General features: G+C 30.9%; 4 protein-coding genes across 4 annotated transcripts; all 4 read left to right on the top strand.

Annotated features, from left to right (window-relative positions):
* Positions 1 to 83: 83 nt before the first annotated feature.
* On the top strand, positions 84 to 21,091 carry LOC140044103 (uncharacterized). The gene is made up of 5 exons (XM_072088582.1): positions 84 to 1,442; positions 1,939 to 3,198; positions 3,559 to 3,580; positions 9,793 to 13,074; positions 19,330 to 21,091. The coding sequence occupies exons 1-4, from the start codon at positions 84 to 86 to the stop codon at positions 11,208 to 11,210; spliced, it is 4,059 nt and encodes a 1,352-aa protein (XP_071944683.1). The 3' UTR covers positions 11,211 to 13,074; positions 19,330 to 21,091.
* Positions 3,299 to 5,195, top strand: LOC140044999 (cell adhesion molecule 4-like). Its single transcript, XM_072089729.1, has one exon. The coding sequence runs from the start codon at positions 3,825 to 3,827 to the stop codon at positions 5,193 to 5,195; it is 1,371 nt and encodes a 456-aa protein (XP_071945830.1). The 5' UTR covers positions 3,299 to 3,824.
* On the top strand, positions 5,701 to 7,294 carry LOC140045000 (B-cell receptor CD22-like). The gene is made up of 2 exons (XM_072089730.1): positions 5,701 to 5,753; positions 5,965 to 7,294. The coding sequence occupies exons 1-2, from the start codon at positions 5,741 to 5,743 to the stop codon at positions 7,287 to 7,289; spliced, it is 1,338 nt and encodes a 445-aa protein (XP_071945831.1). The 5' UTR covers positions 5,701 to 5,740; the 3' UTR covers positions 7,290 to 7,294.
* Positions 7,759 to 9,793, top strand: LOC140045001 (cell adhesion molecule 4-like). The gene has a single exon (XM_072089731.1). It carries the CDS (start codon positions 7,760 to 7,762, stop codon positions 9,122 to 9,124), a length of 1,365 nt encoding a protein of 454 aa, XP_071945832.1. The 5' UTR covers position 7,759; the 3' UTR covers positions 9,125 to 9,793.
* Positions 21,092 to 22,488: the final 1,397 nt, after the last annotated feature.

The raw sequence follows: 22,488 nt of genomic DNA, 5'->3' as shown, positions 1-22,488 counted from the left end.
GACAGTTTTGCCGTATTTTGTTTTTCAAAATGTATTATAAATGTTCTTGTTGACGATTTATTTTTTTTTAAACACAATCAGAAATGGAAATATTAAAATTTGCTTCAGTAATTTTAATAGCTGCATATATTGTACAAAGTTTAGAATTTGCTGAAAAACCAAAAGACGTTGGAGAAATAGAAGGTAAAGTCGCAACGCTTAAATGTTATATTAATAACCTTAACGATGACAAGAATGAATTTGTTTCATGGTGGAAGGGTAATGTTAAAATAAGCAATCAGGCAGAAGTTATAGTAAAAGATTCTAGATTGTCAGTAAATTTGGATAAAGTCCTTGACACACTAGTTTATTCATATGTGTTGTTGATTGTCAACCTACAGCAATCAGATGCAGGTGAATATCACTGTGAAATAAATAGTAATCTTAAATCACAACCAGCTCATCTCGTAGTTTATCAAATTCCGTCTAGTGAATATCCAAAATGTATTCAATCAAAGGAAAGTTACGTTGCTGGAACTGAAATAAAGTTATCTTGTATTAGTGAACTGCTTGATCCACCAGTTCAATTAAGTTGGAATTACAAGACAATAGAAGTTTCATATTCAAAGACATCCACGGAAATTAAAGAGTCGCTTGTCTATAATCATTTTGTATTTGAAGCAAACAAACTAGATAACGATGGTACATTTACATGTTTCCAAACAACAGATGTTTTACCTGAAAAGCGTAACTGTACAATTCAAAATCTGAATATACAATATCGTCCAGAAGTTAAAATACAACACGCAAGCACAATATTTGCTGGATCTGATTCTATTTTATTCTGTCAATCATTTGCTAATCCTCCAGTTACTCAGTTTATGTGGACGACTTCACCTGCATTGGTTGCTAATGAGTTCATTGCAGATGGACAAGTATTGACGCTTATAAAACCATCAATAGCGATAAATGGAACAATAATCACATGTTCTGCAGAAAATAATGTTGGGATTAGTAGAAATACAATAACTTTAATAATATCAAATGTAAGAAACAACAAGGAATCTACAGAAGAAAGTAATGACGTAATACAATTACATAAGGTGAATATAAATACGAGTAATGAAGAAGATAAGGATAGTGTGTCTTTGTATGTTGTAATCATTATTATCATATTAGTCGTCATTATTGTTGTAGTTGTTGTCGTCATTCCTGTTTATTATCAATGCTTCTGTAAGACAAGGACTGCTACTGATTCATCTGGTAGAGAGATATATCAACCTACTGTGTACTATGATACCAGAGATCGAGTTTCTAATAGTGGTCTTTATGATCGATCTTTACCCCGATTACCAAGTACTGGACATTATGGTCACTGGAGACATTCATTTGCTTCTCAAGTTCCTGAAGATCTTGACGTACAAGGATATACGTACATTGAAGATACGAACAATCAGAATACACCATGATCATCTTTTGCTTTAGGTATTGTACAATTATGATATTAACCTTCTTTGTATTTATTAGCTTCGTAATAATTGTACAAATTGCAGTATACATAACCTAATTCATTTCAAGATGGGAACAGTCAGAATACACTATGATATTGTATGTGTTCGGAAATTTCAATATCAACAATTAAATTGATTTAAAAATGTAACGTAAGTTGGAAAAGGTATTGCCTACATGATCAAATTAAAAGGACTACATTGCTTATTTAAACAGTTAGACGGAGATAAAAATCACAAAAGCCTGTAACAAAACACAATATTCAACGTTCCAAATTTGTTTTTTTAACATAGAGGACTTTTTTATTCTTGTTATCAAAATGTTATAACACACTGATCTTTATAATTACACATCGACGTTATGAAAGTTTGACAGATAATTGTAATTTGGAAAAAAAACATGGATTTATTTGAATATTTGATATTTTGTATCCACATATTTTTTGTTCAGTCTGTTCAATTTGATGCTAAACCAAAAGATGTGAAAGAGCTAGAAGGCCAAGTTGCAACATTGAAGTGTCATTTTAGAGGTTTTGATGAAAGTGTTCATGTTGTATCATGGTGGAAAGAGGATTTTCAATTAAGTGCAAACAATAAGGTAATATCTAATAACCAACATATTTCTGTTGATATTGAAGAGCTCCCTTATGAAGAGGCATATACGTATTCAATAACTATTTCAGATTTATTGCTTGAGGATGAGGGAAATTATCATTGCCAAATTGATCAAACTCCCGTCGTCAGTTCTGGAGTAGCCCGTCTAACCGTAATGCAAGTTCCTTCATCAGGATATCCACAATGTAAAAAGTCTGCTAACAGTTTCATTGTTGATTCAAAAGTCAAGTTAACTTGTATTAGTCAATTACTTAGACCACCAGTGCAGTTAACATGGAGTCGTTATGGAAAAGTTAATATATTGAATACTCAGTCTGAGACAGACCGTTATTTGACGTATACGCATTATACATTTAATGCTAAGAAAATAGACAATGATGCAAGCTTTACTTGTAAACAAACATCGGAAGCTACATCTGGAGTAACTAACTGTACAATTCGAAATCTAAATATACAGTATCGTCCAGAAGTTAAAATACAACACACAAGTACACTATTCATTGGATCTGATTCCATTTTATTCTGTCAATCATTTGCTAATCCTCCAGTTACTAAGTTTATGTGGATGTTTTCGCCTGTATTGAATGCAAATGAATACATTACAGATGGACAAGTATTGACGCTTATAAAACCATCAATTACCACAAATGGAACAATAATCACGTGTTCTGCAGAAAATAATGTTGATATCAGTAGAAATTCTATAACTTTAATAATATCAAATGTAAGAAAAAATGAAGACTCTACAGAAGGAAGTAATGATGTAATGCAATTACATAAAGTGAACACAAATAAGAATAATGAAGAAAATAAGGATAGTGTCTCTTTGTATGTTGTGATCATTATTATCATATTAGTCGTCATTATTGTTGTAGTTGTTGTCATCATTCCTGTTTATTATCAATGCTTCTGTAAGACAAGGACTGCTACTGATTCATCTGGTAGAGAGATATATCAACCTACTGTGTACTATGATACCAGAGATCGAGTTTCAAATAGTGGTCTTTATGATCGATCTTTACCTCGATTACCAAGTACTGGACATTATGGTCACTGGAGACATTCATTTGCTTCTCAAGTTCCTGAAGATCTTGACGTACAAGGATATACTTACATTGAAGATAGAAATAATCAAAATACACTTTAAGATTAAATGGAGTTTCCTAACGAATGGATGCAAATAATGAAAACAATACAAATAAATTTCTTCTCAGCTTGTTTTCGTAATGTTTTTCGAATATTTGGATCCAAAAAAATATAAATACAAATCATAGATGCTACTCAGCTGACGTCTGTGATTAACAGAGCATTTCAACAATTCAATTCGAAAACTATTGCACAAACATGAATAGATTATTTTACTGATACCTGTAACACAACTTCAAATTGAATATGCGTTACACGATTTATAATACGAGTCATTTTCTCGATTATATTCATTTTGCTTTTTGAAAAGAATGTCAGAGATCGTCTTGTTGGTAACTGATAAATTAGCAATGTCATTTAATAGGAAGGACTTTTTGCCGTATTTTTTTCGAAAAATGTAAGCCAATGTTCACATGTTTACTTTAATCGTATTGCTAATAGTGAAATACATCAAAGAGATATAGTTTTGTGATATTTAAAAGTGAGGACAACAACGCCAATTAGCAATCAATTCAGAAACATTTAGCATTATCAAATGTTGTTACTGACGATTTATTTAAAACACCGCTATCAAAAATGGAAGTATTGAAATGTGTTTCAGTAATTGCCATAATTGTATATATCGTAGAAAGTGTAGAATTTGCCGAAAGACCAAAGGACGTTGGGGAAATAGAAGGTAAAGCTGTAACTCTTAAATGCTACATTGATGACCTTAGAGATGATAGTTATACAGTTTCATGGTGGAAAAATAATGTTAAAATAAGTAGTCAAGCAGAAGTTAAAGTGACAGATTCTAGATTTTCCGTAAATTTAGAGAAGGTAGTTGACACACACATTTATTCATATATGTTGTTGATTGCCAATCTGAAGCAAACAGATGAAGGTGAATACCACTGTGAAATCAATAATGGAATAAAAATGATATCATCACAACCAGCTCATCTCGCAGTTTATCAAATTCCTTCTAGTGAATATCCAAAATGTATTCAATCAAAAGAGAGTTACGTTGTTGGATCAGCAATAAAGTTATCTTGTATTAGTGAAATGATTAATCCACCAGTTCAATTAATTTGGAGTTACAAGACAAGAGATGTTTCTCTTTCGAAGACATCAGCGGAAATTAAAGACTCGCTTGTCTATAATCATTATGTATTTGAAGCAAACAAACTAGATAACGATGGTACATTTACATGTTTCCAAACAACAGATGTTTTACCTGAAAAACGTAACTGTACAATTCAAAATCTGAATATACAATATCGCCCAGAAGTTAAAATACAACACACAAGTACACTATTCGCTGGATCTGATTCCATTTTATTCTGTCAATCATTCGCTAATCCTCCAGTTACTCAGTTCAGGTGGGCATTTTCACCTGTATTACATGCAAATGAGTACATTGCAGATGGACAAGTGTTGACACTTACAAAACCATCAATTACGAAAAATGGAACAATAATCACTTGTTCTGCAGAAAATAATGTTGGTATCAGTAGAGATTCAATAACTTTAATAATATCAAATGTAAGAAAAAATGAAGACTCTACAGAAGGAAGTAATGATGTAATGCAATTGCATAAAGTGAACACAAATAAGAATAATGAAGAAAATAAGGATAGTGTCTCTTTGTATGTTGTGATCATTATTATCATATTAGTCGTCATTATTGTTGTAGTTGTTGTCATCATTCCTGTTTATTATCAATGCTTCTGTAAGACAAGGACTGCTACTGATTCATCTGGTAGAGAGTTATATCAACCTACTGTGTACTATGATACCAGAGATCGAGTTTCAAATAGTGGTCGTTATGATCGATCTTTACCTCGATTACCAAGTACTGGACATTATGGTCACTGGAGACATTCATTTGCTTCTCAAGTTCCTGAAGATCTTGACGTACAAGGATATACGTACATTGAAGATAGAAATAATCAAAATACACTTTAAGAATAAATGGAGTTTCCTAACGAATGAAACAATGAAAACAATACAAATAAATTTCTTCTCAGATTGTTTTCGAAATTTTTTTGGAATATTTGGAGCCAAAAAAACATAAATACAAATCATACATGCAACTCAGCTGACTTCTGTGATTAACAGAGCATTTCAACAATTTAAATGGAAAACTATGGCACAAACATGACTAGAATGTTTTACTGATAAGATTTTACTTAAAGATAAGAATAATGAGAATAAAATTTAAGATTAAATTAAGTTTCCTATTAAATATTTGGATACGATATATATAGAAAACATAACATTTCTTCTAAGCTTGCTCAGAGAACAAAACATGATTACCAAAACGTTGAAACTATTTCTTGAAGTAGTGTCATTTTAAAAACCGCATTTTACTGATACCAGTAACAAAACTTAATATCCAGCATGCTTTATATATTATATATAATACTTGTCAGTTTCTGTTTATTTTATTTTTGCTCAAGATATGGTATAAGATAAATATTAAATTGATAATGACAGTGTAAATAGAACATATGAAACTTGGAGGTAATCTTTTCATCAATCTGAATTTAATGTTTATTTAATTTTGCTATAAATGAAGTACATCAGATATAGACTTTTAAACATGAAGATAGTGTTGTAATGTATGTATTCAGTTCATAAACAGTCATTATTTTACTTGTGGAATATTGAAAATCAGAATCAGGATTTTTTCAAATGGATATATTAATAATACGTATATTTGCAATCTGTGTAGCTGTATATATTGTAGAATGTGGACATTTTGCTGCAAGACCAAATGATGTAGGTGAACCAGAGGGTAAAGTAGCAACGCTAAAATGCTATATTGAAAACATTAATCCAAAAAATGATGATGTTTCGTGGTGGAAAGATGATGCTAAATTAAGCAATCAAGCAGAAGTTACAGTGAAAGATTCTAGGTTGTCAGTAAACCTAGAGCAAGTTGGTGAGACACACATTTATTCATATTCGTTGTTGATAGTGAATATAAAGCAAACAGATGCAGGTGAATATCACTGTGAAATTAATAATGACATTAAATCACAACCAGCTCGTCTCGCAGTTTACCAAATTCCATCAGGTGAATATCCAAAATGTGTTCAATCAAAAGAGAGTTACGTTGTTGGATCGGAAATAAAGTTATCTTGTATTAGTGAAATGATTAATCCACCAGTTCAATTAAGTTGGAATTACAAGACAAAAGATATTTCTCTTTCGAAGACATCAAGGGAAAATAAAGACTCGCTGGTCTATAATCATTATGTTTTCAAAGCAAACAAACTAGATAACGATGGTACATTTACATGTTTCCAAACAACAGATGTTTTACCTGAAAAGCGCAACTGTACAATTCAAAATCTGAATATACAATATCGCCCAGAAGTTAAAATACAACACACAAGTACACTATTCGCTGGATCTGATTCCATTTTATTCTGTCAATCATTTGCTAATCCTCCAATTACTCAATTCAGATGGACATTTTTACCTGTAATAAATGCAAATAAATACATTGCAGATGGACAAGTATTGACTCTTATAAAACCATCAATAGCGGCAAATGGAACAATAATTACGTGTTCTGCCGAAAATAATGTTGGGATTAGTAGAAATACAATAACTTTAATAATATCAAATGTAAGAAACAACAAGGAATCTACAGAAGAAAGTAATGACGTAATACAATTACATAAAGTGAATATAAATAGGAATACTGAAGAAAATAAGGATAGTGTCTCTTTGTATGTTGTAATCATTATTATCATATTAGTCGTCATTATTGTTGTAGTTGTTGTCATCATTCCTGTTTATTATCAATGCTTCTGTAAGACAAGGACTGCTACTGATTCATCTGGTAGAGAGATGTATCAACCTACTGTGTACTATGATACCAGAGATCGAGTTTCTAATAGTGGTCTTTATGATCGATCTTTACCTCGATTACCAAGTACTGGACATTATGGTCACTGGAGACATTCATTTGCTTCTCAAGTTCCTGAAGATCTTGACGTACAAGGATATACGTACATCGAAGATACAAACAATCAGAATACACTATGATCATTTTTCATTTATGAATTGTAAAATTATGATTAAAATTATAATCTTCTTTGTATTATTAGTTGCTTTGTAATAATTGTACAAGTTGTACAAATTGTAGTATATAACCTAATTATTTCAAGATACTGTAGTAACAGTCATAATACACTATGATATTTAGTGTTTAAAAATGTGTTGGAATATGTCAATATCAATAGTTAAATTGATTTAAAAATTTAACGTAAGTTGGAAAATATATAGCCTACATGATAAAAAAAAATATGAATAAAGTAGTAATTTAAACTTTTAGACGGAAATTAAAATCACAACAACCTGTAACAAAACACAATATTTAACGTTCCAAATTTGTTTTATAACATGGAGGGCTTTTTCATTCTCGTTATCAAAAAGGTATAACACATTGATCTTTATATTCACACATTTACGTTATGAAAGTTTGATACATAATTGTAATTTGGAAAGAATTAAACATGGATTTATTTGAATATTTGATATGTTTTGTCCAAATATTTCTTGTTCAGTCTGTTAAATTTGATGCTAAACCAAAGGATGTGAATGAGCTTGAAGGACAAGTTGCAACTTTGAAATGCTTCATAGGAGGATTTGATAATGATATTCATATTGTATCCTGGTGGAAAGAAGGCCTGCATTTAACTTCGAATAATAAGATATTGACTAAAAACAATCGTCTATCTGTTGAAATTGATGAAATTCCCACATTTAAAGGATCACTTTTGTATTCAATAACTATTTCAGATTTATTGCTTGAGGATGAGGGAAATTATCATTGCCAGATTGATCAAACTCCCGTCGTCAGTTCTGGAGTAGCCCGTCTAACCGTAATGCAAGTTCCTTCATCAGAATATCCACAATGTAAAAAGTCTGCCAACAGTTTCATTGTTGATTCAAAAGTCAAGTTAACTTGTATTAGTCAATTACTTAGACCACCAGTGCAGTTAACATGGAGTCGTTATGGAAAAGTTAATATATTGAATACTCAGTCTGAGACAGACAGTTATTTGACTTATACGCATTATACATTCAATGCGAAGAAAATAGACAATGATGCCAACTTTACTTGTAAACAAACATCGGAAGCTACATCTGGAGTAAGTAACTGTACAATTCGAAATCTAAATATACAATATCGTCCAGAAGTTAAAATACAACACACAAGTACACTATTCATTGGATCTGATTCCATTTTATTCTGTCAATCATTTGCTAATCCTCCAGTTACTCAGTTTATGTGGACCTTTTCGCCTGTATTGAACGCAAATGAATACATTGCAGATGGACAAGTGTTGACGCTTATAAAACCATCAATTACCACAAATGGAACAATAATCACGTGTTCTGCAGAAAATAATATTGGTATCAGTAGAGATTCAATAACTTTAATAATATCAAATGGAAGACAAAATAAAGACTCTACAAAAGAAAGTAATGACGTAATACAATTACATAAGGTGAATATAAATACGAATAATGAAGAAGATAAGGATAGTGTGTCTTTGTATGTTGTGATCATTATTATCATATTAGTCGTCATTATTGTTGTAGTTGTTGTCATCATTCCTGTTTATTATCAATGCTTCTGTAAGACAAGGACTGCTACTGATTCATCTGGTAGAGAGATATATCAACCTACTGTGTACTATGATACCAGAGATCGAGTTTCAAATAGTGGTCTTTATGATCGATCTTTACCTCGTTTACCAAGTACTGGACATTATGGTCACTGGAGACATTCATTTGCTTCTCAAGTTCCTGAAGATCTTGATGTACAAGGATATACGTACATTGAAGATAGAAATAATCAGAATACACTTTAAGAATAAATGGAGTTTCCTAACGAATGGAACAATGAAAACAATACAATTAAATTTCTTCTCAGATTTTTTTCGCAAATTTTTTCGAATATTTGGAGCCAAAAAAACATAAATACAAATCATAGATGCAACTCAGCTGACTTCTGTGATTAACAGAGCATTTCAACAATTTAAATGGAAAACTATGGCACAAACACGACTAGAATGTTTTACTGATAAGATTTTACTTAAAGATAAGAATAATGAGAATAAAATTTAAGATTAAATTAAGTTTCCTATTAAATATTTGGATACGATATATATAGAAAACATAACATTTCTTCTAAGCTTGCTCAGAGAACAAAACATGATTACCAAAACGTTGAAACTAATTCTTGAAGTAGTGTGATTTTAAAAACCGCATTTTACTGATACCAGTAACAAAACTTAATATCCAGCATGCTTTATATATTATATATAATACTTGTCAGTTTCTGTTTATTTTATTTTTGCTCAAGATATGGTATAAGATAAATATTAAATTGATAATGACAGTGTAAATAGAACATATGAAACTTGGAGGTAATCTTTTCATCAATCTGAATTTAATGTTTATTTAATTTTGCTATAAATGAAGTACATCAGATATAGACTTTTAAACATGAAGATAGTGTTGTAATGTATGTATTCAGTTCAGAAACATTCATTGTTTTACTTGTGGAATATTGAAAATCAGAATCAGGATTTTTTTCAAATGGAAATATTAATACGTACATTTGCAATCTGTGTAGCTGTATATATTGTAGAATGTGGACATTTTGCTGCAAGACCAAATGATGTAGGCGAACCAGAGGGTAAAGTCGCAACGCTAAAATGTTATATTGAAAAAATTAATCCAGAAAATGATGAAGTTTCGTGGTGGAAGGGAAATTTCAAAATAAGCAATCAAGCAGAAGTTATAGCGAAAGATTCAAGGTTGTCAGTAAGTGTCGAGAAAGTTGGTGAGACACAAATTTATTTATATTCGTTGTTGATTGTGAATATAAAGCAAACAGATGCCGGTGAATATCACTGTGAAATAAATAATGAAATTAAATCACAACCAGCTCATCTCGCAGTTTACCAAATTCCATCTAGTGAATATCCAAAATGTATTCAATCAAAAGAGAGTTACGTTGTTGGATCGGAAATAAAATTATCTTGTATTAGTGAAATGCTAAATCCACCAGTACAATTAAAATGGAGAGATGTTTCGCTTTCTAAGACATCAATGGAAATTAAAGACACACTTGTCTATAATCATTATGTATTTGAAGCAAACAAACTAGATAACGATGGTACATTTACTTGTTATCAAACAACAGATGTTTTACCTGAAAAGCGCAACTGTACAATTCAAAATCTAAATATACAATATCGCCCAGAAGTTAAAATACAACACACAAGTACACTATTCATTGGATCTGATTCCATTTTATTCTGTCAATCATTTGCTAATCCTCCAGTTACTCAGTTTATGTGGACGTTTTCGCCTGTATTGAACGCAAATGAATACATTGCAGATGGACAAGTGTTGACGCTTATAAAACCATCAATTACCACAAATGGAACAATAATCACGTGTTCTGCAGAAAATAATGTTGGTACTAGTAGAGACACAATAAATTTAATAATATCAAATGGAAGACCCAATAAAGATTCTACAAAAGAAAGTAATGACGTAATACAATTACACAAGGTAAATATAAATACGAATAAAGAAGAAGATAAAGACAGTGTCTCTTTATATGTTGTGATCATTATTATCATATTAGTCGTCATAATTTTGGTAGTTGTTGTCATCATTCCTGTTTATTATCAATGCTTCTGTAAGACAAGGACTGCTACTGATTCATCTGGTAGAGAGATGTATCAACCTACTGTGTACTATGATACCAGAGGTCGCGTTTCAAATAGTGGTCTTTATGATCGATCTTTACCTCGATTACCAAGTACTGGACATTATGGTCACTGGAGACATTCATTTGCTTCTCAAGTTCCTGAAGATCTTGATGTACAAGGATATACGTATATTGAAGATAAGAACAATCAAAATACACTTCAAGATTAAATCAAGCTTCCTATCGACTGTTTGGATGCAAAAGATAATTATACAAAAACCTTCTTCTCAACTTTCTTTCGTTTTAAGAATTATTACAACAAAACTCTGAAAAAACAAAAACACTGAAACTAATTTTGGAGGTTGGCCTAGTGTGATTATTGTATTATTATGAAAACTTCATTTTGCCCATACCAGTAACACAACTTAATATCCAGTATGCGTTGTATCGTTTTAATGCTAGTAAGATCTTTTTCATTTTAATTTTGCGAAGGATATAAATATGAGAGATCGGTAATATTGTTAAATAAACAATAACAGCATTAGGAATCGAATGATGAAACTTGGAGGTAATATGTTCATTTAATGTGAATTTAATATTCATTTAATATTACTCTCATATTTAGACTCTTAAACGTTCGGATTATGTTGTAGGTATTCAGCGCATAAACTTTCATTATTATACTGGTAAAATATTGAAAATCGCAATCAGGAATTCTTCAAATGGAAATAATAATAATACGTACATACGTAATTTGCGTCGTAGTTGTACATATTGTAGAATGTGGACATTTTACTGCAAGACCCAATGATGTAGGCGAACCAGAAGGTAAAGCAGCAACGCTAAAATGTTATATTGAAAACATTAATCCAAAAAATGATGAAGTTTCGTGGTGGAGAGATGATGTTAAGTTAAGCAATCAAGCAGAAGTTTTATTGAAAGATTCGAGGTTGTCAGTAAACCTAGAGCAAGTTGGTGACACACACATTTATTCATATTTGTTGCTGATTACCAACCTAAAGCAAACAGATGCAGGTGAATATCACTGTAAAATAAATAATAAAGTTAAATCACAACCAGCTTATCTCGCAGTTTATCAAATTCCATCAGGTGAATATCCAAAATGTATTCAATCAAAAGAGAGTTACGTTGTTGGATCGGAAATAAAGTTATCTTGTATTAGTGAAATGATTAATCCACCAGTTCAATTAAGTTGGAATTACAAGACAAGAGATGTTTCGCTTTCGAAGACATCGAGGGAAAATAAAGACCCACTTATATATAATCATTATGTATTCAAAGCAAACAAACTAGATAACGATGGTACATTTACTTGTTTTCAAACAACAGATGTTTTACCTGGAAAGCGCAACTGTACAGTTCAAAATCTGAATATACAATATCGCCCAGAAGTTAAAATACAACACACAAGTACACTATTCGCCGGATCTGATTCTATTTTATTCTGTCAATCATTTGCTAATCCTCCAGTTACTCAATTCAGATGGACATTTTTACCTGTAATAAATGCAAATAAATATATTGCAGATGGACAAGTATTGACGCTTATAAAACCATCAATAGCGGCAAATGGAACAATAATCACGTGTTCTGCCGAAAACAATGTTGGTATCAGTAGAGATACACTTACTTTGATAATATCACTTGTAAGAGAAAATGAATTGTATAGAGAAGAAAATAATGACTTAATACAATTACACAAAGTAAATACAAATAGGAATACTGAAGAAAATAAGGATAGTGTCTCTTTGTATGTTGTGATCATTATTATCATATTAGTCGTCATTATTGTTGTCGTTGTTGTCATTATTCCTGTTTATTATCAATGCTTTTGTAAAACAAGGACTGCTACTGATTCATCTGGTAGAGAGATATATCAACCTACTGTGTACTATGATACCAGAGATCGAGTTTCAAATAGTGGTCTTTATGATCGATCTTTACCTCGTTTACCAAGTACTGGACATTATGGTCACTGGAGACATTCATTTGCTTCTCAAGTTCCTGAAGATCTTGATGTACAAGGATATACGTACATTGAAGATAGGAACAATCAGAATACACTTTAACATAGTAAGTTGTTGTTACAGAAAAAATAATTATTTTAGCTCTGCCAAGTAGAATACTGGTAATTTTATAATCACTGGTCCTCTCAACTTCATTGAAATAGCTTTATCTGACTCTGTAATCCTGGAGGATACTTTGGATAATTTTATCTTTGTCCTAGTATCTTTACTGATGAAGGGCCAGTGTTGTCCAAAAGCTCTGCTAACTTTTCTGGCAGATACAGAGATACCCACAGCATTGTCATTTTTTCAATATTTTTCTTTTATATATATTTTTCTTCTATATATATATATATATACATGCATTCATTTTATCTTTATTTCCAAATACACATGTCTAAAAAAAATACTATATAATCATAAGGTGCTCAGTTAATATAAAAACAACCTAAGAGTACAGTATTCAGTTTTACATTATTTTATATGGTGGAAATGATAATACAGGCATTTACGTTTGTCAAGTTTATGTTTGTAAGAGGCTGTATGTAAGGCCTATTCAAAAAATGAAGTCACCGTTGTTGACAGTCATAGCACTTCCGCCCAGCAACATTCCCATGTTGCTAGTTCAATGTGATCATGCGAACTTCTTTACCTTCATCGTATACGTCTAATATGGTTCGTATACACTATTATTACATCATCTACTACGACTTTAATTGTTTATAGTTATAATGTTGTAATTCTATTAATGAATATTCACACACATTAGTTATTTTTTAGATACCAGAAACTATTTTTTAAATTGAGCATGCTTTAGCAAACGATGGGCATGCGCGCTTTTTGCCTGATAAACAGATATTATACTTTTCAGAATTCACTAGAAACAGTCAAACAATAATATTTATAAGGTACAAACAATGGTGAATTACTTTTTGGATAACAAGGAAAGAAACATAACGAAAAAACTATTGTATAGGACATGTAATGGGAACCATTATTGTAACTATACTGTTTCTGTGGACAAACATTTTAGACGTTAGTTGTGTTAGTTTTGTTGGAAAGCCCGAAGATGTATCTGCGATAGAAGGAAAACAAGCAGTTCTTTCTTGTTTTATTTCTGAAGATGTAGTTAATGTCGTTTCTTGGTGGAAAGGACTGGATAAGTTAGCAGCTCTAACTGTAAATACAATTGATGAAGACTCTAGAATGTCCATGTCTTCCTCGAAGGTTCCTGCTAGTGAAATGCGTATGTATTCGTTGATGATATCAGATGTTACATTAACAGACGAAGGCGATTATCACTGTAGACTACAAGAAGATGAAAACATAAGATCTGGCACGGCGCATCTTGCGGTACTTCAAATACCATCATCTGATTACCCACAGTGTATTGTTTCTGGAGACAGTTTTATAGTTGAATCTACTATAACATTATCATGTGTAAGTGAGTTTATCAAACCACCAGTTGAACTAAATTGGATAAATGATGATGGTACGATAATTACAAGTGATGTACGAAGTAACGTGTGGGGGAAATTTGTTTATACAAATTTCACATTTAATGCTAAAAAAGCTGACAACAAACATACATTTACTTGTAAACAATCTTCGCATGTAAGACAACAGCCAGGTGTTGCTTTCTGTGTAGTGGACAATTTAAATATTTATTATAAACCAGTCATAAAAATTCAACATACTGATGTTATATATACAGGATCTGATGCTATACTATTTTGTCAATCATTTTCAAACCCACCGGTGAAACAATATGAATGGATTTCTCAGCCAATGCTAGATGTCAATGAATATGAAAATGATGGACAAGTATTCCGTCTTTTGCAACCCACACGCAAGCACAATGGAACTAAGATAACATGTACAGGCAAAAATGTGGTAGGTGAAACGTCACATACAGTTGTATTATACATTAGTGACGGGAAACAAAATAGTAATGTACATCATGGCAATACAGGTGAAAATTCCAAATCAGACTATGAAGATGAAAATAATATGCTTTTATCAGATGATTTAGAAGACAAAACGAAAATCTCTTTGTATGTTGTGATCATTATTATCATATTAGTCGTCATTATTGTTGTAGTTGTTGTCATCATTCCTGTTTATTATCAATGCTTCTGTAAAACAAGGACTGCTACTGATTCATCTGGTAGAGAGATATATCAACCTACTGTGTACTATGATACCAGAGATCGAGTTTCTAATAGTGGTCTTTATGATCGATCTTTACCTCGATTACCAAGTACTGGACATTATGGTCACTGGAGACATTCCTTTGCTTCTCAAGTTCCTGAAGATCTTGATGCACAAGGATATACATACATCGAAGATAGGAACAATCAGAATACACTTTAGCATAGTAGGTTGTTCTTGTTACAGAAAAAAATAATTATTTTATTTTAGCTCTACCAAGTAGAATATTGGTCATTTTTATAGCCACTGGTCCTCTCAACTTTGTTGAAATAATGAGTGCATGTTAAATATGAAGTTCATCACAGAAAGGATAAGATAAAAAATGCATTGTTCTTATTATATTTTCATTTTTATTTCCAAATCCACATCCGTTAAAAAAAATTATATAATCATGATGTGCTCAGTGAATACATTTCAGTGAATACATAAATAGCCTAAGAGTACAGTATTTATTCAGTTTTACATAATTATTTTATGTATGTATGAAGTATTTCTACTTAAGGCCTATTCCAAAAATAAAGTCACCGTTGTTCACAATCATAGCACTTGCGCCCAGCAACATTCCTAGATTGCTAGTTTAATGTGATCATACGAACTTCTTTACCTTCATTCGACGTCAAATATGGTTCGTATACACTATTATTATATCATCTATAACGACTTTAATTGTTTATTTTGTAGATTATTGAAAACAAAATCCAATTTGATAAAGGTATAATGTTGTAACTTTATAATCAATATGCATTCACATTAGTTATTTTTTAGATACCAGAAACTATTTTTTTTAATGAGCATGCTTTATCAAACGATATGCACGCACCTTTTCTGCCTGACAAACAGATATTATACTTCTTATAATTCACTAGAAACAGTCAAACAATAATATTTATAAGGTACAAACAATGGTGATTGACTTTTTGAATAACAAGGAAAGAAACATAACGGAAAATATATTGTATAGAACATGTAATGGGAAACATTATTGTAACTATACTGTTTCTGTGGACACACATTTTAGGCGTTAGTTGTGTTAGTTTTGTTGGAAAACTTGAAGATGTATCTGTAATAGAAGGAAAACAAGCAGTTCTTTCTTGTTTTATTTCTGAAGATGTAGTTAATGCCGTTTCTTGGTGGAAAGGACGTAGTAAGTTAGCAGATCTAAATGAAAATATAAAGGATGAAAATGCCCGAATGTCCATGTCTTCCTTGAAAGTTCCTTCTGGTGAAATGCGTATGTATTCATTGGTGATATCAGATGTTACATTAACAGACGAAGACGATTATCACTGTAGACTACAAGAAGATGAAAACATAAGATCTGGCACGGCGCATCTTACGGTACTTCAAATACCATCTTCTGATTACCCACAGTGTATTGGTTCTGGAGACAGTTTTATTGTTGGATCTACTATAACATTATCATGCGTAAGTGAACTTATCAAACCACCAGTTGAACTTAATTGGATACATGAAAATGGTACGATAATTACAAGTGGTGTACGAAGTAACGTGTGGGGAAAATTTTTTTATACAAATTTGACATTTAATGCTAAAAAAGCTGAAAAAAAATATGCATTTACTTGTAAACAATCTTCGCATGTAAAACAACAGCCATATGTTGCTTTCTGTGTAGTCGACAATTTAAATATTTATTACAAACCAGTCATAAAAATTCAACATACTGATGTTATATATACAGGATCTGATGCTATACTATTTTGTCAATCATTTGCAAACCCACCGGTGAAACAATATGAATGGATTTCTCTGCCAATGCTAGATGTCAATGAATATGAAAATGATGGACAAGTATTCCGTCTTTTGCAACCCACACGCAAGCACAATGGAACTAAGATAACATGTACAGGTAAAAATGTGGTAGGTGAAACGTCACATACAGTTGTATTATACATTAGTGAAGAGAAACGGAATAGTAATGTACATCATGGCAATACGGGTGGAAATTCCGAATCAGACTATGAAGATGAAAATAAAATGCTTTTATCAGATGATTTAGGAGACAAAAGGGAAATCTCTTTGTATGTTGTGATCATTATTATCATATTAGTCGTCATTATTGTTGTAGTTGTTGTCATCATTCCTGTTTATTATCAATGCTTCTGTAAGACAAGGACTGCTACTGATTCATCTGGTAGAGAGATATATCAACCTACTGTGTACTATGATACCAGAGATCGAGTTTCAAATAGTGGTCTTTATGATCGATCTTTACCTCGATTACCAAGTACTGGACATTATGGTCACTGGAGACATTCATTTGCTTCTCAAGTTCCTGAAGATCTTGATGTACAAGGATATACGTACATTGGAGACAGAAACAATCAAAACACACTTTAGTAAAGTAAGTTGTTGTCTGTGGACTATAGTACTTAATATACATTACGGTTCTGTTTTTCCAAAGATGTAAAATTAAACTACTAACCTACATCGATCTACTATGTACAATGAAACAAGAGATTATTTCAAAGTGCTCTGTGAGATTCATGTTTGCCATACAGTATTTACCTACGTCGTGACGTCACTAGAGACATTATGGTCTTAATAGGGACATTGAATAAAGAAACAACCAGCAAATATATATTTCTTACATTCTAACTATTGTTAATTTCTTATAATCGTTAATCAATCATATCATACTTTTCAGCTATTTATCATAATCGATTAAAGATATATAATAGGTACTCACTTTGACCAAATATGTGATCGAAAATAAATTATTTACCCAACAAAACTGTATTTTACAGACATTGTCTTTTAAACAATGGGAGTTTAATTTAATTGGTTATTTTGTGAAATTATGTTGTTCCTTTTTTTCTACGGAAGTGAAAAACCAAGAAAGGGCCTATTCTAAGTCAAAGTACAGTATTAATTTTTTAATTTACAACTGCAAGAATCGTTAGAATGTCATGTCCACTGTACCACTATATCATTCTAACGTAAACTGGGAATCGATTTATTAGAATCTCTCACGAAACTACACTAAAGTTTATGTATACATATTCAGTACATTTAGTACAGTTTTCCTGACCAGTATAAAGGTTAGACATTGTGGTAATGTACTGAAAACACTTGGTTAAATGCCTAGTTTAGGAGTTGTGTTATTGACAGGCACGATGAGCAGATTTGGGTATATTACGTTTTTAGAACAGTATTAATATTATTTTTATTTATCTTTTCCTTAGTGGAGATGCCTTGAGGTTTGCCCACCACCCACACATTTACTCTTTTTCAATTTATGATGTTCATATAAATAATCATAATTATGAATAACGATAATCAAACAAAACCAACAAAAAAGAATGAAATGTCACTAACCTGGTTTATATCTGATACTCGATCAATCGAGGAATGAAATGTCACTAACCTGGTTTATATCTGATACTCGATCAATCGAGGAATGAAATTTCTTTCAAAATGAAAGCCTTCGTTTTTTTATGGTACTGAATTATGATTCTAAAAACATGAATTGACAATTAAAAAGTAATACTATTACAGTTTCATTTGAGATATTTGTGTATGTTTTCTGTTAGAATAATAACCTCAAAACTAAAAGTCGGATATTTGTCAAATTTAAAGATAAATTGTACCCCTGAAAAAACATTTCTTTTAATTTTTTGGTTGAATAGTCCATTTTATGTCAAAGAATAGTTATTCACATTGGCAAAAAATTGGATCAAAGAAAATATATTATTTACCTGAAAATTTTACCGATGCTAGTCAACGTGTTTTAGGTTGATTTTATTTATTTTTTCTTTTTATAAGTGAAAATTTGCCTATTCAAGGACTGACAATCCAGGATCCTAATTCTGGACACATTTTTATTATTTTTCTAATTTTAGGTTGTACGTCAACCCATAGAGTAATAACTATTACTCTATGGTCAACTACAAGACGGATCTTTATCACGTTCTTAACACATTTTATCTTTGTACTATTATTTTCATTTCTAATATTTATAGTTGTATGATTATGAACATTATCATTAACCAGCACCCACCTGCCATCATCATTATCATTATCAAAGTATTGCCATTATTATTATTAGCATGCCATAGCATAATAATGTATTTCATGTTTTTGTTTATTACAGACAGCAGACAATTACGTAATTGCAAGTGTACTCAGCCATTTTGTATTCTGTGTACAAAGAAGCCATCGAATATTAGCATGTTTTAGACCACAGCTGAAATAACTTACAAGCCTACAACGTAATTATTATGTTATGACTCACTGGGGACGGTTTTAACCAAAGGTATAAGTCGTAAGTCGGTAAAATGAATATTCCTTGTTGGCGTTTAAATACAAATGCATACATTAGCATAATCAATGACAAAGCGCACGGTGCCCAAAACATTATCATAATTATAGGTTATGTAAATGTTGTGTTTTATTTGCTTAGCTCTACAAGGATTTAACTAGTGATGTACTGTAACAAATATGTATAAGCAACTCTAGTAAAAAATATCTGTACATAAAGAATTAAATTAGTTATTTCAAGTGAGATAGGGCATTGCTCTCTACCTGTTTATTTTTTATTAATTAATTTATATATTTCGCTAATAATATGTGCCAAAACATATTCAATACATAGATATATTCAGTATAAATAATGTTATTCTTAGAAAAAAATATGTTTAAATATGTTAATACAATAATTAGTATTATGGTTCATTTATCATTAACATTCATATTCATTTACATATATATATATATAAATTATATATATACATTTTTATAGTCGTAGTTAAGAGGGTTTTTCTTATTATAAATAAAATAGCTACAGTATAATAATTTCAGTTTAAAGAATGAGAGTATTATAGGCATAATGCAAGTTACTCACATTATGCCAATAATGTAGTATTTATGTTAATTAGCTCAATGCTTAGAGCTAATTAAAATAAATACTACAATACTACTAAAAGAAAGAGATCCTTTGTTCGTAAGTTCTTTGTCTTCTACACACAGCGTAATATCCGACATCACTTTATTATTAATATTATTGATATTGTTAGAAGCCAGTCGATAAATGACCAACAATAAAACCAAACATTGATGTAAGTTGTAGTTGTAGGTCATATGAATATTATAAGCTTGCTATAGATATAATATAATGTTATATAAATGTGCTGTATACTTATAGTTATTTGAGTATTAAACACGTTGACAATTTCATCGTTGGTAGGCATATCTAAGTTTTAAAATTACTATAAAAAATAGATAATATTGTAATTATGAAGTTCTAATATGATCAAGATAGTTATTTGGGTAAATTAATTTTAAATTCAATATAGCATGTGACCGTATATATTCTTTTTTTTGAACGCGATGCTGTTGCCATTATTGCAAACCTGTGCAGAGAATTACAATGATGATCGTGAATATTTATAAATTGTGTATTATATGTAATGTTAAATGGTAATCCTATTAATTTTTAATTATTTACGTAATTAGACTATTACATATAAGTAATAGGTTTTGTAATACATTTGGTGCACTGGACATATTAATATTTTAGAATTAGAACTTTTGGGTTATAATCATTACGTTGTGTATATATAATGCAATTGCTAAATAAGGTACTAATGTTAATACTACTGTAGCTATGTACAAGTAATTGTCATAGTAAGTTGTAAAGTAGATTCAAACTATCTTGTTCATTACATATTTACCCACTCTCAAATAGAACAATTCTAAATACCGTCGCACATGATGTGATACTGTTGTGTATCGATGTTCCGCTGTATCACGGATATTGCACTAAATTATCTAAAATCGTTAACATTTCTTATTGAAGCACTACATTTTAATTTAGGAATTGTTTAGTTTTAACATTTTATATTTTTTTGTAATAGTATTGAATAAATAAAGTTGTTTGAAAATGTTCACATATTGTCTATAGATATTCGTTTGTATAATAAATTGGTTGATAATTAATCAAATTTAATTAAAATCAAATCAATTCATTGTAGATAAAAGGCCAACAAATGCAGAATTACAAAGTGTCTCTTATTATAATGAGACACGCGTACTGACACGGAATATTATAATGAGCTACGACTAGTCAGATTTGTTTACTGTGCAATATTGAAATCGGACTTACTAGTTATTAAGTATTTTAGTCCTAACAATAATGATTTTTAAAATAATAATTAACATAACTAATTGTTATGATAAAGGTAAAAATATAATCCCTTAATATAAAACAAATACAAATATAGGCCTACTATCTGATAAAAATAATATCAAATAATTAATCAATAGTAACATATTAATAATACTCACACTCACTCACTCAATTTTATCAAACCCAATTTGTCGACATAAAGTTCGCCGACTCCAGTTTGCCAAATCCCAATTTGCCGACCCCGTCCCGACTGGCTATGTAAATGGGTGTATAGCCTAGTCGGCACACGTAAAGCCCCAGATTGCCGACAATAATAAAACTATGGAAAGTTGTACTTTATTTAATGGTTTCTATTACCTAATCCTAAGATACATTGGTCTTTTGCAATGTATTTTCATACGAATCTTAACGATGTGCTTTCAATACGCTGTGTCACCGACAAAGGGCTACAATTGAAACACGTCGACACACACCGACCCACACAACTGGTTCATAAACGAACCACCACTTGAGCACTGTATATGGTTGGCAAATGCATATATCTAATAGTAGTAATTAAACCAGCAATAGTAATTAATAATGTATAATTTCATCCATATTATCTACAAAAAATAATTATATCCGTGTTCTAATCTAATCTATGAAAAGAATTAAAAAAAGTAGATTTACAGTAAGTACACACATGTCTTTTATTTACACATCGAATATAATCATCAAACAATCTTTGGCCGTGAAAAGGCAATTGAGGATCAATTAAATATAGATTTTATATTATTTAAACTCTAATATAAACACTTATCAACTTTGGTTGATGGTGTGTTTGGCAATCAGCTCTAATTCCTACACATTAGTTCTGTATACCAGTTTAAGCTACTTTAAAACAAAAATCGTTGTCTTATTGGAGACAGGGTTCTATCCCCGGTATTTTGTCCTGGAAATGTTTTCTATGTGACATCATCTTATAAAGGCACACTACGAATACCTCATGATGCTGGCTACTGACCTCAATGTGTAAGCATATATGCCAACAGGAAATAATGATTCTGTTACAATATAAAAAAATTTTTATATAATAAGAGTGGGATATGAAGTAAACATTAATGAAGTGTTTGTTGCCTGTTTTCT

Source organism: Antedon mediterranea, chromosome 3 (assembly GCF_964355755.1).
Source record: "Antedon mediterranea chromosome 3, ecAntMedi1.1, whole genome shotgun sequence".
NCBI lineage: Eukaryota > Metazoa > Echinodermata > Crinoidea > Comatulida > Antedonidae > Antedon > Antedon mediterranea.
The sequence above is the reverse complement of the archived record's forward strand: the minus strand, read 5'-3'. Positions and strand labels throughout refer to the sequence as shown.

Bases quoted from the DNA above. Each gene is read 5' to 3' on its own strand.
- LOC140044103 (XM_072088582.1), top strand. From the start codon at position 84: ATGGAAATATTAAAATTTGCTTCAGTAATTTTAATAGCTGCATATATT. The intron at 1,443-1,938 runs CCATGATCATCT...TTTTTTGTTCAG, and splicing joins ATACGAACAATCAGAATACA to TCTGTTCAATTTGATGCTAA. The intron at 3,581-9,792 runs GTAACTGATAAA...GTATGTATTCAG, and splicing joins TGTCAGAGATCGTCTTGTTG to TTCAGAAACATTCATTGTTT.
- LOC140044999 (XM_072089729.1), top strand. From the start codon at position 3,825: ATGGAAGTATTGAAATGTGTTTCAGTAATTGCCATAATTGTATATATC.
- LOC140045001 (XM_072089731.1), top strand. From the start codon at position 7,760: ATGGATTTATTTGAATATTTGATATGTTTTGTCCAAATATTTCTTGTT.